The 13,477-nt window shown below is 51.7% G+C and overlaps 2 protein-coding genes across 2 annotated transcripts; both read right to left on the minus strand.

Annotated features, from left to right (window-relative positions):
* Nucleotides 1-849: 849 nt before the first annotated feature.
* VPS25 (vacuolar protein sorting 25 homolog) lies at nt 850-5,676 on the minus strand. Its single transcript, XM_008519177.2, has 6 exons — nt 5,511-5,676; nt 5,151-5,296; nt 4,168-4,221; nt 3,710-3,798; nt 2,865-2,940; nt 850-1,477 (listed from the first exon to the last, which is right to left on the minus strand). Exons 1-6 carry the CDS (start codon nt 5,561-5,563, stop codon nt 1,365-1,367), a joined length of 531 nt encoding a protein of 176 aa, XP_008517399.1. The 5' UTR covers nt 5,564-5,676; the 3' UTR covers nt 850-1,364.
* A 3,390-nt stretch (nt 5,677-9,066) lies between these two features.
* Nucleotides 9,067-11,893, minus strand: RAMP2 (receptor activity modifying protein 2). Its single transcript, XM_008519178.2, has 5 exons — nt 11,773-11,893; nt 10,998-11,526; nt 10,473-10,538; nt 9,635-9,743; nt 9,067-9,505 (listed from the first exon to the last, which is right to left on the minus strand). The coding sequence occupies exons 2-5, from the start codon at nt 11,095-11,097 to the stop codon at nt 9,250-9,252; spliced, it is 531 nt and encodes a 176-aa protein (XP_008517400.2). The 5' UTR covers nt 11,098-11,526; nt 11,773-11,893; the 3' UTR covers nt 9,067-9,249.
* Between the last annotated feature and the right edge of the window lie 1,584 nt (nt 11,894-13,477).

The raw sequence follows: 13,477 nt of genomic DNA on the forward strand, positions 1-13,477 counted from the left end.
AGTCTCTCATTCCCAGGCAAGAGACGGGTGAGGGGCGGTGATGTGTCCTCTGGCACTAAGAGTGTGCAAACCTATTGGGGGGCGGGGGGGCAGAGAGGTAACGACGCGATGCTGGGACTAGGAGAGAAAACATGACCCGGGCTCTTGGGCCCTAGAAAGGGCGGTGGTTAGGGGGAGGCTACTACCCGCCTGCACGACCCAGATAAGGTAGCGCCACCCCCTCCTAATAGTCCGGAGTAGCCCCAGGCCGACAACACAAAGGTCAATGAAAAGGCCTGGTTTTCTCTAACGCCGCCGCCGCCTCCCCTCTGAGCTGCCCAGGGATGGGTGTGTGCACCCCAGGACAAGCCCCTCCCCCAAACCAAGGACCCGGTCACCTCAGCCTGGCCCTGGCTAGAGTGGCTGTTTTTGCTCTGTGGGCTCTCCTTCCTCCCCCTTCTGTTTGCCAAAGATTCCAATAAACCAAAGTCCATATCCGGTTTACTCCCCCTCAGCTCCCCCTGGCCTCAACTACCCCATCCAAACCAGATGGATGGAGGGAGGGGCTTCAGAGTCGTTTAGGACTTTCATGGGGGAGATGGTGAGGGAAGGGGAAGCCATTAAGTTCTCCAATTCAGAGACAGACAGCAGTTTGTCCCCAAGCTGGGTTCCATCAGCACTCCCCCACACAGCCCACCCAGCAGATGTAAAGCCACAGACTCAGTGGAGCCTGCCAGCACTGGAGGACCTTTTCACTTAGAAAGGCCAGTGGACTTCTCTCCCCTCTCTCCTAAGCTGGGATTCACTCAAGGGGTAACACTTCACAGCTCTCCCCATGTCCATTTCAGTAGTAACTTCAGAGGCAGGCAGTGGGATTAGCTTTTTAATATCGTAAATCAGTGTCTAGCCCCACCTCTCACTGCCAGGCCCCTTCTTGGGCCTCCTATCTTCATAGTGCCTGGAAGGCTGCCAGCAGCCAGGGCTTACCCCATGCCCTAGGAAGGATCCAGCACCAGCCTGAGAGGACAAGGGGGTAGGAGGGGGAAGAGACAGAATATTGTGCAGGCATGTGTGTCTATGTACTTATGTGTGTCAACACATGTGAAGTGTTAGGTTTACAGACCCTGGCTCAGGGACAATCTAGGGTGGGAGAGGAGGTGCCGCAAGGAGAAGCACATCTTTTCTCCCTGGTGCCTCAGCCTTGCCCTATCCCAGGCAAGAGCTGGGTGTGAGGCGAAGGGACAGACACATGGAGTAAGTAGGAAACCCATCCCTGAACTGGAGCCCTTTGAGTCACAGATCCAGTCTGTGGGTACACTGGGTCTGTCTCCTTTTGAAAGCCCTGGAAGGGTGGGAGGTAAGAAGTAAAGGGAGACAGGTCTCTGCTAGAAGAACTTGACACCTCGGCCATCGCTGACAGTGATGATCTCAGCCTTGTGCTCCTGCTGTAGGGCCTGCAGAGCTCGCAGTAGGGTTGCCTCATCCAGCCCATGGAACTCTGCAGAAGACAGGGAGATATGGGCAGTCAGGGACACTCAGCTCCTTGGGGCTCAGGGCCTCGGAGAGCAGTCTAGCTGGAAGCTGAGACCTTGTGAGGCCAGGGTATACAAGTACCATCTATACTGCTGCAACTGCCACCCACCCTTCCTGAGCACTCCTTAGGAGTAAGGGATGGAAGAAAGCCTGAGTCAGCATGAAATGAGCATTCATGCCTATTTCCCCCTTCCTGGTTCTTCTGTCAAAATCCACCCTCACGTGCCACCCCCTCATTAGTGTCTGATGCACAGAGTGACACCATCTCCTTGTGGGCCACAAAGAGTGGGCCTAACAATCAAGCTTAAGGAGGTCTAGGCCTTTGTCACTAACACTGACTCTAGTTGCACATCTGTAACCATCAGGAGGACCTGTCCTACTACAAAGTATTATAGCCATACCTTAGGCCACAAAACTGTTAAGGTCTAGCACAGATTATCTGCCCTTTCCCAGTTAAAAGATCTCAGAGCCAGCTGAGTATCTGGAGATACAGCAAGATACTGCATGGAGATGTGAGAGGCAGGAGGCAAGCCCTAACAGGCTTGCACACCTCACCCTCTGCGGGGGCCCAGCTCTTGAATCAGGGAGCTTGCTTCCTGAGGAAGCCTCCAGCTTTGCCCAGCCTGAGTGGTGGGCTGGGCAAGGCTGCAGCACTGAAGTCATGGGTGATGGTGGGAGTAGCAAGCAGAGGCCTGCAGGGCAGGGGGGAACAGCCAAGAACTGTAAACTCTGTTGAGGCAGGCAGGGCCTGGCAGAAAGGGGAGGTGCCCCCTTTCCCCCACCTAAGTTTGGAACTTTTGGTGATCCTGGAGATCAAAATATGAAGTCACACATAAAAGAGCTAAGAGAGTATTTACACCATATAAAAATCAAACAGTATACAAATCCTTGCCTGGCCAGAAACCAAAGTACTTAAAAGGGATGGAGGTGTTGGCCCAATCCCTTCAGCTGACGCCCACAGATCTTGAGCCCTCTATAAGAATAAAGGGCGAAAGAAAGCCTGAGTCAGCAAGAAATGAGATTTCAGGCTTAATCTCCTGCCCTGGTTCCTCATTCAACATCTACACCAGTAATTCTTAACTTTTCGTGGGTCACAGATGCCCCTGACAATCTTATAATATGGACTCTATCCCTAGAAAAATGTACATACACCCCCCACAAACAAAATCTGGGAGTTTTTTTGCATGTGAATTCAGGCGGTTTATGGAAACCTTGGACATGAGTTAAGAAGCCTTGTATTGTGTAGTGTTTGGAATTCAGAGGTAGAGAAATGGGAAGTCTGAATGTCAGTTAAACAAGGATCGAAGAGAGGAGGATTCAGATAAAACTGAGGGGAAAGGGAAAAGCATTACCTTCATCCTCTGTGTCTTCCCCATTGGTCAGTTCATACAGGGTGAACACGGAGTTGTTCTGGCCACTCCTGGAAACCTGTGGACACAGAAAATGAGACTGAATAAGGACCAGGAATCTCCTGGGAGAAGGTAAACTCACCAGCTCCAGCTCTCTGACCTAGGAATGGTACCTATTCCCAAACCAGGGCTCAGAGTCACCTCCGCAGAGGAGTGGCCTAAAACCACAAACCCTACAGGTGCTATATTTATATGTGTACACACACATTTGGAACCAATAAACCACAGGCCTTCACACGTGTGTGGAGTGACCTCTTTCTGGTTGTTTTCCTGTTCAGGAATGGGTGGTGTGTGTTTGTTATATTTGGGTTGTTGATACTTCTTACCCTTTTCTCCTCCTTGGTAAAGTTTAGGGCTGGTGGTGGCTGGGAATCTGGGGAAAAGAGTCTGGCCCCACACCCACACTGGTTCAGAATGTCTCATTCATATTGTGGACAGCCCCATAAGGGTGCGGTGGGGGAGGGGCCCGAGGGTTTTTTTTTTTTTCCCTTCCTTTCCCCATTTATCTTCTGTGGCCACAGGCTCCAGCCAACAATAGTACTCGTGGTTCCCAGTACTGCATTCTCCAAACATGGCCTCACACAGCCTCTGGCCTCCTACAGGCAAAGAAAGGGAAGTTGTATACAGCCAGGGAAATTGAGTCACTGAAAGAGGCTTGCTTGGAAGACCTATATTTCCTCTTTCTGCCCCCTCCCACTTTCTCAGTCTGGATCTGGAAACACCAGGTATCTGCTGAGCACAGGTACAGTTCTCCTTTACCATGGGTCACTGTGGCAGAATAGTCTCACCCACTGATATATGAGTTTCCCCCATTCTTCTGGCCTCCGCCACATGATCAGGAAGCTAGACTTGTTCTTATCCAACCACTCGAGGTTCCCTGCAAAATAGATACTTATGAAAGCAGCATGCTCTAAGAAGGGACAAACAGGCAAAAACCAAGGTGGAACATAGTGGAAGAGACTGAGCTTTCAGAAAAAGAAATTCAAGATTTGTTTTACTATTACTATCTGCAAGGCACCCATTCTTCTACTTCTCTTCAGGTCCTAAGGCACAGACGCAGAGATTTCAATTTTGTATACCAATGGCGGAAAAGACCTGGGGGAATTGGGCTGTCTACTGTACAGAATACTCTGGGTTTCAAGCCAGGGGAGAGAAAAAAGTTATTAAGAGAAAAGACTTGTGCTAATCCGCCCTCAGGAAAACCCAACTGGGAGGGAAAAAGAGGAATCTGGGGAACTGAACCCACCTTTCTTCCTCAGTTCCTCTAATACAACCTGGATTGATTCCACAGGGAGCTTCCCTGGTTTAAGGCTAAGGGCATGGCATAAATGGGATGAACTGGGTGGGCTAAAAATTCTCAGAGCCAGTTTCATGCTAACAATCATCTGCCCCCTTCCTATCCTTCTCACACACATGCATGTGCAATTCCCCAACAGAATCTAAGTTGGCATTTCCTGGATATTGAGGGGAGGAAGGTAAACAGGAACTGGTCCAATTAAAAAGAAGAGCTTTAGGGGCTGGCCCCATGGCCGAGTGGTTGGGTTCACGTACTCCATTTGGGCGGGCCCGGGTCTCGCCAGTTCGGATCCTGGGTGCAGACATGGCACCACTCATCAGGCCACGTTGAGGCGGCATCCCACATGCCACAAGTGGAAGGACCCACAACTAAAAATATAGAACCATATACCGAGGGGCTTTGGAGAGAAAAAGGAAAAATAAAATCTTTAAAAAAAAAGAAGAAGAAGTTCTAGAAAATGAAAAGTACTACCATTTCTCACCCTCTGTCCTCCCTTCCTTCAGCCTTTCTCCACAGATATTTTAGATATGAATCAGGCAGCAAAAACAAATGACCTTTACTTCCTGGGAGGAGTAGAGTAGGTGGAGAAAATTACTAAAGGTAGTATTAGAGTTTGAGCCTCACAGAGAAGAGGACAGGAGATTCAAAGAGTCAAAGGGCTCAGCTTGAAAAGCTTGGGACTTGGCTTCAGGGCAGAGATTCGAAGCCCCGAATGACACCTGGGTACTCATCAGTGCCTAAGACAAGAGGGTTTGGTGCTGCATTTGGGTTGGGGGTGAAATGGATGTCAGCTACACATACTGGCTCTTTCCCAAGTCCAGTCTAGGTGGGAACCTGCCCACTGTGGGTGAAGAGAGTGTGTGAAGTCTGGGCATGTGGTAAAGTGTGCAAGTGCATGTATGTGGGCTGTGGGAGAGTCTGAGGGAGGATACGCTGCAGCTTCACGTTGTTGAAGAGCGGGCTCTCCTGAGCTTCCATCACCGTCATGCTGGACTGTTTGTGCAGGCGGCAGAAGGACAGGACCAGCGAGCACCAGGCGGCCAGCTGCTTCTGCCGAGTGTCCACGTTCGGCTGTAACCTGCCGGGTGAAGGGAGCGGGGCGCGGAATTAGAGGGTGTGAGAGGGCGAGAGGCAGCACTTGCCGGAGGCGCGTCTGGGGGACAAAGTGAGGGACTGAGGGTGGTGGCGACCGGGTCCTTTCTCCCCCTCCCCATTTGAAGCATCGGGGTTGAGCCCAGGGTCCGGGGGAGGGGAGGGAGGCACAGCGGGGCTTCTCGGGGTCTGAGCCTCACGTAAAGAAGGGCGGGAAGCGATACTGCCACGGCCACTCGAAACTCATCGCCATCGTAGTAGCCAGGAACCCCCGGAACCTCCCAGCAAAGGACTTCCGGTTTCCGCTTCAGCACGTCCGGGCAGAAAGCATAGCAGAAAGGTTCCGGACTCCCACTCGGGAGTGGGGCGGCCTGACGGGAGTGATATTTCTCGTCAGCCAGTCCTTTGCTATTATCCTAAAAGTCCTTACCGTTTAGAGCAGAAAGAGCCCTCAGAAGCCTTCTGATTGAATCCCAGAGAAGGGACGCGACTTCCCCAAAGCAGCACAGTTAGTAGAACTGCAAGTAGAACCCAGGTCTCCAGACCCCAGTTTAGGCTTATTTCCACTGTGCCGGGCTTCTTTTAATATTAACATTCGTGTCAATTGCCGTTTAACTTAAACCCTCCTCAGTTCCTATGTCCTTCTGCTCCACCATTCCTCAGTCTCCTGCAGCACCCATAAGGGCGCGTTTGTAGCTTTTATCACTGGAAACGGCTCTGCTTCCATGATTCATAGCTGCCATCTTTGACCACTGCCATCTCTCTCTCACATCCTCACTTTCCTAGTCTCAAGTCCTCAGACCCCTTTTGGTCTATGACTCCTTACCCAGCCTAGACTACTCAACTCTGTCCTCTTGCCTGCTTACCAACTGGTCAGTTTCCAAACCAGAGTTGTTCCTTGTCCCCACCCCCATCCTCTTTTTTCGCTCCTGGGCTGGGGAGTATCACCGGAAAACAATCACAGACCCTGCTAGCTGAGCCTCAGATTCCCTGACTAACCTCACTGCTGGGCTCTCACTGCAACCCAACACTGTCTTTCATTGCTTCCCTGTCACATACCTCAAGGTAACTCCTCACACTTTCCCACTCGTCAAGCCATTCCAGCTGTCTCTCCCTTTCTGCAGAATCCCCTTCCCTTCTATGTTTATGAGATTGAGGCCATGTATACGAGCCTCTTAATCTTTCCCTCTCTGTCTGTCACTACACCTGATTCATCTCTCAAAAATGTCTCTCCACTTTTACTCCTTTTTGGACTCGAAGAAGCATCACTTCCTTTACAAAGCCAACCTTTTGGCAGGTCTTCTTGCCTCTCCTTTCCACCTTCCGCCAGGACTTCTCTGTGTATCATCTTCGCTCTTTCCCTTTCTCCTGGCTCCTCTCTCCTAGTCTGAAAACATGCTCAGGTCATGCTTGTTTGAAAATATGCCCAATTTCCTTGACTCTGCCACCCTCTCAATTTCCTATCTGAACTCTAACCTTTTCCCCACTCAAGTCCATCCTTCATTGTGCAGTTCCTGGTCCATAGAAGTGCCCAACAAATATTTGTTGAACGAATGGATGAACCATTCAATTAATAATGTTCTCTCAAAGGACATCATCTCCTTTGCTTCCATGGCACTGCTTTATCCTTCTTCTGCTACTGTCTCTCTGATCTTTCCCTTTCATTCTTTAAATGTGGATCTTTCCCAAGAATCTAACCTTAGCCTTCTTTTCAATACACGTTCTCTCTTAGAACTCTCATCCCTCTCAAGGCTTCACATCGCATTTCTGTGCGGAAGACTCCTAAACCTGTATTTCTAGCTCCAACCTCTTTCCACTACCACAACAACTACTCCCATTTCTAACTTTCTGTGGGACATACTAGCTTATTCCATTGTTACCTCATATTGTACATACTTTTCTTCACACTAGCTCCTCCTTCTAATGGCTGTTTTCTATTATTACTTCCATCATTGTCCTAGTAACAGTTTCAAAGCCTGAGTCAGCTCTAACTTCTCTTCTTCACCTCCTTCATATCCAAAATCCTGCTGACACCCTCCCTGTTTTCAATCATCTCTCCTACCTTTTTTTTATTATCTTCCATTTCCCCGTTCACCATTCCTTTGGCCCATGTCCTCATTTTCTCAAGCCTGGATTATTGCAATAATTTCCTAATTTACTTCCCTTTCTACTCTTTCCCCTGAGGGAATGCACTCCATCTAAGGCCTACTGATGTACCAACTCTGCAGTCACCCTCCTGTGATCTCACCTCCTGTGATCACACCTCAGCTAGATGTGACCCCTCCTTCCTTTGCCCTTAGATAATATTTGGCTTGTATCCCTTGCATGACTCTCATCACATACTCCATTGTTTTTACAATGGAGTTACCTTGCTTTGCACGTCAGCTCCCCTACTAGATGAAAGCCATTGACAGCAAAAAGCAAGCTCTATCTAACTTACCTTGCTAACACAATATACCATACACAGTGTATGATACCAGCATACTCTTGATGTATGTTAGTAAAATGCATGAAGGCACATATGGGTCAAGAAGAGGATAGATATATCCTTGGGAAAGACAGATGCATTCGTGGAAACAGAGAAAAGATTTATCTCATGTGAAAATTCAAAATGTCCTAGGGAACAGGTATGTCTCTAGAGAGACAGATGTGTCCTGAGAGGAGGAGAAGTGTGCCTCAGAGAGTGAATAGATACATTCCAGGAAGCATATATAGGTATATATCTTTGAAATAGACAAGCATGTCCCAGGAAATGGATAGGCATGTACTCAGGGAGGCAGATATTTCAACAAGGAGGGAAGGAAAGTCCCTAGAGAGGCTCCAGGTGCCACAAGGGAGAATGAAGTTGTTTTCTGGTATTTTTGATGATTAGGCAGGTTTGTCCCAAGGAGAACTGGAGCCAAAGGTTCTCTGGTGAGAACTGGGCATCACTGTCTAGGAAACACATGGGAGTGTCCATATACAGAAATGGCCAGTTGCAGAGGCCAGGTATGTTACTAGAAAGTGGGAAAGAATCTTGAGGGAGTATCACTATGGCTCAGAAAGCTGATATAAGGGCCCAGCTAAGAACTAGTGGTTGCTATGGAGATGACAGGTGTCTGACCCCAGGGTCCAATCTCCTCAGCTTTGAGCTTCTTCCAGGTAACGTCCATCTTCTGGTTGTTGGCTTTAGTGGACACCAGGGGGCAGTGTGTGGCCAGGCTGTAGGCCATACTCCCCAGGGTCCGGGACAATGTAGGATGAGGGCCAGGGACCTGGAATGGTAGTCTTGTAGTGAACCTAGTAGAGGAAGCCCCCACTGCCTTTACCCTCAATCCTGAGGTCCTCAGGGATGGACTCCTATTGGTCAGATCAGGGTTCCTATTCCCAGGCCCTGAGAGTAAACTGAGGCATGAAGAAGAGGAAAATTCAGGGCTCCTGGATGGTCCCCTTCCTTCTTGCCGGAGTCACAGCAGAGATTCCTCCCTTGCTCCTCCCCCCACACCTCCCCAGCTGTTGTCCAGACCGGAAGGGAGTCTCTTCCTGCATGTTTCCTGGAGCTGGGTTTCAATAGGAGCAGGAAAGCACTCCCCACCCCCTTCCTTGGGAGGAAAAAGTGTAGGGGTGTGGCCTTGGGGGAGTGGGGGGCAGGTTAGTGACCAAAACAATGGGGCTATCCAGATTCTTCCAGCTTTGCTGCCCAGAGCTGAGGGCCTGTGGGAATGGCAGAGACTCTGGGAAGGACACAGGCCCCACTGGGACGAGGAGGAGACAGTATACAAAAAAAAGTTTTATTTTGAAGATTACAGAATTTGTCCCATGATCCCACCCAGTTTCCATTTCCACTAATCCGGGGATCTGTGGTGGGGATGGAAGTAGAGAAAGAGGTAGGGAGGGGAGGAGCGAGAGCTGGTGGTGGTGGGAAAGGAGTAAGATGGCTGCTGAGAAGCTCATGCCACCCTAGGCCTGGGTTTCACTGTCTTTACTCCTCCACACCACAAGGGTAACAAGGAAGGGAATGAGGCAGATGGGGGCTATAATCATGGCCAGGAGGACATCCTCTGGGGGGTCTGAAAAGGTGGGCTGCACTAGGGAGCAGTTGGCAAAGTGGATTTGATGAGTCTCAAAGATGATCCGTTCTGCCCAGGGATTGGGGAAGCCCAGGCCAAAACCTTCTGCAGTCTGTTCCAAGCAATATTGAAGGATGCTATAAGGCCTGGGGGCAGGAGAGGACTAGAGTGAGGGAGGGGTTGGGCCCAGAGAGGAGTGCCCCACACTCACTCAACACACCCGCAAGGAGCAGGTCCCACCCCTGGCCCAAACAACCCTCCAGCACTGCCCTTACCTGCTAATCATGGCCCAGTCACACCAATCTTTTTGGATAGAGTCCATATAAACCTTATATTCCTGCCAGCAAAGTTGGACATTTGTCTCATAGTTCTCCACCGTTTTCCCTGTGGGCACAGATGCTGCACATTGACCACACCCTGCCCCTCCCTCCAAGCCCTCTGGTCCAGTTATTTCCATTGAGGAACCACTGTCCCTGTCTTCAAACATGGGAACTAGGAGAGTCTCAGAAAGTTTCCCAAGCAAGACATTTGTAGCTGAGGAGGGAGTCCCAGCTTAGGAAAATTTTAATGCCTTCCATGTGCACAGCACTTCCCAGCCTGACAAGAGCTTCCTTTTTTTTTTTTTTTTTTTAGGAAGATTAGCCCTGAGCTAACATCTGCTGCCAATCCTCCTCCTTTTTGCTGAGGAAGATTGGCCCTGAGCTAACATCTGTGCCCGTCTTCCTTTATTGTGTATGTGGGACGCCTGCCACAGCATGGCTTACTTAATAAGCAATGCATAGGTCAGTGCCAGTGATCTGAACCGGTGAACCCAAGGTGACTGAAGCACAGAGCATGAACTTAACCACTATGCTACTGGGCCGCCCCCAAGAGCTTCCATATACACTTTTCCTGGGGTCTTCTAACCCACCTGTGAGGTGGACCAGCTCAGAGCTGGGAGGTGGCTTTGTGGGATGAGAGGGAGAAAGACAAGGAACCCCAAGAGAGAACAAAGGGGAGTTTAGTGGGGTGCCAATTGGGGTTGGGGCCTGCCTTGTGGGGAAGGGACCCTCCCCACTGACCTGGCTCTTCTCCATGCCCTAGGCCACCCTCCCACAGCTGCTGGGTACTCACCTTCTGACTCCAAGCTGCCTGGGGTGAGAAGAAGCTGAGCCAGGGACTCCTGGGGCTTCAGGACAGCTGTGGGCAGAAACGGGAGAGGGAGGTGGGATGGCAGGGATCTGGGCAGTGGAGCCTGGAGGTGGGGGGGTGTGGTTGGGGACGGAGGTCCTTGAAAGTCAGGGCTACTTAGAAGAGAAAGAGGAATAATCCAGGCCCCCACGGGGTACCTTAGTGCCAGGAAGAGAGGGGCTGGTACCAGCTCCTTTCCACTCTCATCCAGACCCAAGTCCCCTCCCTCCTCGCCAGCCCAAGAACTCTTAAGACCTCTCCGCGGGCCCCAGCACCCCAGCTTTCCCCAAGTGGGAAGCAGCTCGCGCTGCGCCCTCACCGCGGTGGGGCCAGGGACCGCCCGAAGGACAGAGCTGTCTGCGCTCGCACCCGGGGCCCATTTCGGCCTCAGCCGTCCAGCCCCCCGCCCCTCCAAGGCCTCCCGCACCTCCCGCGCCTCCCGCCCGGGCCCCGGGGCGCTGCGCTCACCGCCCAGCAGGAGGAGGAGGCGGAGCACTGCCGGTCGCCCGGCGCGGGTCGAAGGGAGCCGCGGGCCGCCGGGGGTGCGCTCCGCCCGGAGCGAGGCCATCGCGCGGCGAGCAGGCGAAGAGGGGCGGCGGCACGGAGCCGGGTCCGGGCGGGGGCGCCTATATCCCCAGCCGGGGCCGCAGGAAGCCGTGCCGCTTCCTCGCAGGGGCTGGGACGGCTGCGGCCACGTGGGGGGCGGGGGCGACGCCCGGGGCTGGCGGGCTGGAGGGGGAGTCGCTGCCCCACCCGGTCCTGGCGCCCGCCGCTCCCTCCGCCCGGTTGGCGTTGGCCCTCCCTTTCTTCTAGCTCACCCTGCGGGGCTGGACAGCTCCCTTAGTAACCCCAGAACCGGATCCATTTCCTGGGCTCGGCCGCGTGGCGCCCAAGACTCGCCGGCGTCTCGGAGCATCCGCTCCCCGGACTCTAGTCGCCCCTTTTCTTTCGCCGCGAGGTGGGGGTGGGGAGTGGGTAGCGAGCTGCTCTCGGGGACCTGGAGAAGAGGGAGGGGGCTCAGAGGACCTCTCAACGCCGCAGTATCTAAGACAGGGGGTTGGGGCTGTCCTGGGTCGTGGGGGAGGGGGCGCCTGGAGCTGAGCTCCGAGTTCCCTTTCCCTGGGAACACCCGCTGATGTCAGGCCGCCTGCCGAAACCCGGGAGGCGGAGAAGAGGGAAGCGGCCCTCCAGAGTCGAGAGAAGACCTGGGGAAGGGATAGAGAGGAAACCGAAGTCCAAATACCTTCCCTTCGAGGCACCTCCTGGGGCCTAGACCCGCTCACCGGATTGGGGGGAGGGACAAAAGTAGGATTACTCCATTCCCAGGAAGAAGGTGGCCACAACTCTTCAAGACCTAAGTTGTGAGAAGGGAGGGGCTTAAAACCTACAATGTGTGACTTCATTCATGAGATGGGTGCATGATTATCCCCAGTCTCCAGAGAAAGAAGCCAAAGCTCAGAGGAAAGAGCCCAGAGCTTGAGTTCAGAAGCTCTGAGTTCTAATTCTGTCTTCCCACTCCCCAACTATATAGCCTGGAATGACTTCTGTTACCTAATTCTCAGTGTCCTACCTTGTTAAATAGGGGCATTACCCTCCTCACTAAACTGTGGTGAAGATGACTACGACATACATACGTGAAAGGGAACTGCACTCACTCAGCAAATGCTAGTTTCCCTTCCTCCTTTCCTAAGGACTTGCCTAAGGTCACACTGCTGGGAAGCAGCAAGCCTGAGCCTGGGGCCCCAGGGGCCCGGGCGTCTGCTGCATCACAACTGCTCCTGTGTCCTGAGCCAAAGCTTCATTAGCCTGAAGCAGCCGAGGAGCCCAGGAGCTGGTTTGGCCATGACGTTCACTCCAGACACAGCTGTCAGCACCGAACTTTCCTAAATTACTCCCAGACACTGACCCTTGGACTCAGCTGCTGCTGTTGTCCTAGTTTACTAATTCCTGCCCATCACAAATTATATTTAATGATCTCTCTTCCGATCTTCATCTCAGGGTCTTAGGGTCTAATTATGGTGACTGATAACCTGTTGTCCTCCTCCATAGCTAGGGTCAAGGGGTTGCTTTAGCAAGGCATCTGGAGAGAGAAGGGAGATGGTTCACTTGGCTTGAACCCCAAAGCCCTCCTGGTGAGGGTCATCTTCTGCAGTGTGCAGAAAAGAGTCAGGCAGCCTCAGAGCCACTTCAGCCAGGGACAAAATCCATTCCTTCCCTCCTACCTATGATTGCCCTTTTCAAGAAGGAAACAGGGTTAAGAGGGAGATTTCTGGGTGATAAGATGGGAGAAGGAAGCAAGAAGGGGCAGAAAGCAAAACCAGCCATTTCCACTGGACTGGGGCCAGAAGTACCTGAGCCCACTATGGGTTAGGACTGGGGGTGGGGTCAGAATTAAAGTTGACAGGGGCCAGCCTAGTGGTGTAGTGGTTAAGTTCGCGTGCTCTGCTTCAGCACCCGGGGTTTGCCAGTTTGGATCCTGGGTGTGGACCTGTGCACTGCTCATCAAGCCACGCTGTGGTGGCATCCCACACAGAAGAATGAGAAGGGCTTACAACTAGGATATAGAACTATGTACTGGGGCTTTGGGGAGGAAAAAGAAAGAGGAAGATTGGCAACAGTTGTTAGCTCATGGCCACTCTTCCTCACCAAAACAAGCATTTAAAAAATTGCTTATGTCGCTCATCTTCAAATCCTACTCAACCTTAAAATAAAATTAAAAAAAGACTAAACTTGACAAAATCAAATGTTGGGTTTTAAATAGGACAGTATGGTATCATTGGTAAAAACAAACATTGGTTAGGATTCTGAAGTCAGGTTCTGCCTCTGTCTTGCTATGTAACCTTGGGCAGGCCATTTTGCATCTTTGGAGCTCAACATTTTCATATACAAAATGACCTTAGAATCAAAAGGGAAAATACAGATGACTTGATAGACAGTGTTATTTTTAG

Source organism: Equus przewalskii, chromosome 10 (assembly GCF_037783145.1).
Source record: "Equus przewalskii isolate Varuska chromosome 10, EquPr2, whole genome shotgun sequence".
Classification (NCBI taxonomy): domain Eukaryota; kingdom Metazoa; phylum Chordata; class Mammalia; order Perissodactyla; family Equidae; genus Equus; species Equus przewalskii.